The sequence below is a fragment of the Gastrolobium bilobum genome, unplaced genomic scaffold (assembly GCF_033153095.1).
Source record: "Gastrolobium bilobum isolate Gb01-03AN ecotype WA unplaced genomic scaffold, APGP_CSIRO_Gbil_v1 utg12574, whole genome shotgun sequence".
NCBI classification, from domain to species: domain Eukaryota; kingdom Viridiplantae; phylum Streptophyta; class Magnoliopsida; order Fabales; family Fabaceae; genus Gastrolobium; species Gastrolobium bilobum.
In genome coordinates this window covers 166,210-170,423 of record NW_026898098.1, presented here as the reverse complement: position 1 = coordinate 170,423, position 4,214 = coordinate 166,210, and the positions used below count along the sequence as shown (strand labels likewise).

Here is a 4,214-nt window from a genome sequence, read left to right as displayed (position 1 = left end):
TGTGGGAGACCTCGTTCCATGAGCAGAGCCACAAACCATAATAAATAGGCTTAAAAGTTAACACTGCATCTTAATTTAAAATCTTATGACATTGAATTTATAAGTCTTTTTCACTTATATATTCCTTGCTTACAAGATGCGAGATTTTATCACTCACTCAAATTATTAATAGAGATCTGAAAAGAAAAAGAAAAAAATACACCAAAGCAATTAAACTCAAATAAAGGCATGACTGCATTTGAGTATATAGTTGTATTTTTGTTTCACCAGCGAAAGCATCAATACAGAGACCACAAGACGCAGCCCTTTAATTTACAACTTCCAGTGAAAGAGTACCATAAATCCACAATCGAAAACTATAAAATATATACAAATTTCTGCTGACATAAAAACAATAGACAGTAAACATATTAGTGTAGGACCACAAGTATGTATCATACAACTTGCAACACTAAAATATCCTATATGCTCAACTACACTACGGAGACTGGAATAGACTGAACAAATCCATCTACCCTTTTCTTTATCTCTTCTGGATTCGCACCAACGATTTTCTCTGGTGGAGTACCATCCTTCAGCATCAAAAATGTTGGCATTGCCTTTATATCCATCCGTGTGGCTACCTCCTGACCCCAGAAAAAAATCCAATACATTTAATTGCTATCATCAAACGATATCAAACCATTTGAGAAAATCACCCAAGAATTAACTTCTTGTTTCAATGCCTCTCAAGCATGAAATAATAGCAGGTAAAGTACGCCATCCAATCAGTCATTTATGAATATGGGAAACAAGGATTTAAGATGTTGATCAGTAGAATATCTATATTTATGTAGTTCTTTGTTGAGGGGGGTGTTTGTGAAACTGGGCTCCAAAGTCCAAGGGGTAAAAGTTGCTCTATTATCTTAAGGATTACAAAAATAAATACAACAGATCAGGTAGGATTTTATCCTTTGATCTCATCCATGAATAAAAAATGCTAGATCAAGATCACTAAATCCACTCAAAAATCATGTCACGTTTGTATATTGCTCAATAACAAAAGCAATAATTGAACCATATTACTAATCCACATAGCACTAGATAAACTTTTTAGACTACACTAGTGTAGTATTCAGTAAACATTTGGCAAGACAACCATACACTAGCATAATATAATCTCCAAAACTTTTTCAATAAACTCTTAACACAGTCATAAGTTCTACTAACCTTGAACACCTTCCTTCCTTTACTATCCAATTCATACATATGATTGCCCGTTTATAATATATCAGGGAAAAAGAACACAGTTTTATTAATGGAAATCCAAGCATAAGTGCTCAAGGACACATATTGATGGGAAACAGGACTTAATTGGATATAATAGTTTATATATTACCAATGGAATAATATATTAAAAGTGAAATGCACATTATATTACCATACGCACCAGCCTATTTTTTTTTTCTTGATATTAGACTAGCAAGTTAGTAATATGTAACAATTTAATGGGACAATTAGTTATGTGGAAATCTAGCTCAGAGACAGTGGAACACTTATTCTTGCATATAAGATGTCCACTTTCCTTTGGAGCATTTAAGAATTTTTGGAGTGCACTGGGTGTGTCCCTCTACACTAGAGCAATATTTATGGTTCATGAGTTCATCCATGGAATGATAGAAAGGGTTAGACATAAACAAGGAGAATAAGATGATATGCCAGTGTACAACTTTTGCAGCTCTTTGGTGTGTGTGGTTGAGGAGGAATGCTCATAAATACAACAATTCATGCTGAAATCAAAAGAAATCTGGAATCAAGAGCAATCTCAAAAGACAATTCATCCCACATCTCGCACATTCACAGAGAGGCAGAAAGGGGACTCACAAGAAAGAGAAATATGGGTTCGTTTTTTCTGCGATTACCGCAAATAAATTATAAGTCCAATACAACGTCATCTTGTGAGACGAGAATCATATTATTTTTGTAATTTTAATTTATTTCAGGATTATTATGATCTTTATAATCCTAATTCTTTAATTTTTTAATCCTAAAATAACGTTATTTTGGGAGTAAATGCAGATAACTTTATTTCTGATTAAATACAGAAAAATATTATTTCTGATTAAATATATAGTCAGCAGGTGTGTATGCATTTACCAAAATGTGCATATAGAAGTATTTATAAGGAGAACCACCTGAGAACACAAGCACAAGGATTAAAAGAGAGGGAAAAAACATATTACCTTGACTTCATCAACATCAACAGTGAGAAACACTACATCTGCATAGCTTGAAGCCAATTCTTCAAAAAAAGGAGCCATAGCCACCGATGGCATGCACCATGAAGCAGTGAAGTGAACAACAATCTATGATCCATCCCATAAAATACAAAAGCTGTAAATCTATATCTAGTATTCTATCCACAAGGAAGAACAAGACAACCAGCAACCCAAATTGAAGCAAACATAGAAAACCAAAAAAATTAAAAATTTCAAGGTGGGGTTTGAAAACAACTTGAAGGTAAAATACCCATTTGCAGGCTCATTTTCAGAACAGGTTTAAGAAAGAATTAAGAGATAAAGCACCACAAAAATTCAATCTTTGACATAAAGGGGTTGACTTACAGGGCATTTCTGGTTACAGGCCTGGGAGAGATAGAATTGCCATGATTGCAAAGAATCAATCACCACCACCCTCGACTTGTTCTGCTCTGTGCCTTCCATTCTCTCCTTCCTTCAACTCGTTTACTTAATGAAAAGATATTTTAGCGGTTCTTCGCTTCAGCTAAAGACGGTGTTCAATTGAATAAATAACGCTGATTTTGATGACAGCCAATTTATCTTCAATGGATTAGGACAATCCACTCACTACTTTTCACGCAACTTGTTTTGCAACGTGAAAATAATTGATGTAACCAGAAGGTCAACTTTATCCATATGATTTATATTATGATTTTATCCATATGAGTTATCTTCACGTGGATTTTTTGAATTCAAACTGGATATATATAGACCTTATTTCTTATTTACCTTATGCTTTACTTTTTTTTTATATACATACGTTATATTTTATTTAATTGTATTAGAAAGTAGAACGGAAACAATTATACTTGTGATCTTACTGCAATTGAAACTCTGTTATTATCAAAAATTAATTTAATTCAAAAGTTTAATATATTATTCAATGTATTTTGAATGGTTTATATTATTCTTTAACAAAAATTATAATTTTATTCTTCTACCACAGAACAAAAGTAATAATCATTAAATACATTTTTTTTTGTAATCAAATAGATTCTTTTTTAATTGTTATGATAAAGTCTTCATATTTATTATTTTTGCCAAAAAGGACAAAATTCTTAACTTTTTATGTTTTATTTAAAAATAACTGAGCATTTACGAAAAATTTAAAATAGTAAATGATTTAAAATTTAGTAGAGAATTTGATGAAAATTTAGGACTTTTATAAAAAATGTGCTTAATATTCTGAAGAAAGAAAAATTTAAACTTCTTTGATTTTTAATGAAAAAACTTGATTGTAGCAATTAAAAAATTGAGAGATGAAATTTGAGAAAGGGAGAAAGGGGGGGGGGGATTATTGAAAGACAAAAAATCGTACATTAATTGAAATAGACAAACTGATTACTTTAAGAAGAAAAAAATCAAGGGTTTTATGTTTATCATATAACATAATATAACCTCATTTTCCTACACACACATTAAAGAGGTGGAATCCACATGTTTTTCTTTCTCTTTCATCATTCCACTTTCTCTCTCCCTTTTATTGTGTGTGTTGAAAACAACACTTAAATTATGTTACATAACATTAATAAAACCCAAAAATCAAACTAAAAACAAGAAACTTTGCGGGAAAGAAAAAAGTTAGTGCACGATTAAAATGTTATCAAATAGCAAGTATTATTATTTTCGTAAAAAAATAAAACTTAAGTTATGCTGGTCTAAGATTTGTTACATTTCAAAAATCGACTTTGCCCTAATCGCAACTTTTTTACTGTATAATATTAATAAGTAACTGAGTTTTGATAAGGATAAGCATTCAAAGTAGAGTTACAAAGTAAACAATGATATGATAATATTTTAGTACAGAAACATTCAAACGGATAAAAAAGATAAAGATTTAAATCAATTAATAAGCTTTCAATTCCAAAAAGATAAAAGAAAATGATTTAAGTCAATTAATAAGATTTCAAACAGATAAATCAACTGTCACGTCCT

At 30.8% G+C, this 4,214-nt stretch overlaps 1 protein-coding gene across 1 annotated transcript; it reads right to left on the bottom strand.

The window, feature by feature from the left end:
- Positions 1–288: 288 nt before the first annotated feature.
- Positions 289–2,789, bottom strand: LOC133312862 (thioredoxin-like protein CXXS1). Its single transcript, XM_061514135.1, has 3 exons — positions 2,604–2,789; positions 2,223–2,345; positions 289–626 (listed from the first exon to the last, which is right to left on the bottom strand). The coding sequence occupies exons 1-3, from the start codon at positions 2,700–2,702 to the stop codon at positions 474–476; spliced, it is 375 nt and encodes a 124-aa protein (XP_061370119.1). The 5' UTR covers positions 2,703–2,789; the 3' UTR covers positions 289–473.
- Positions 2,790–4,214: the final 1,425 nt, after the last annotated feature.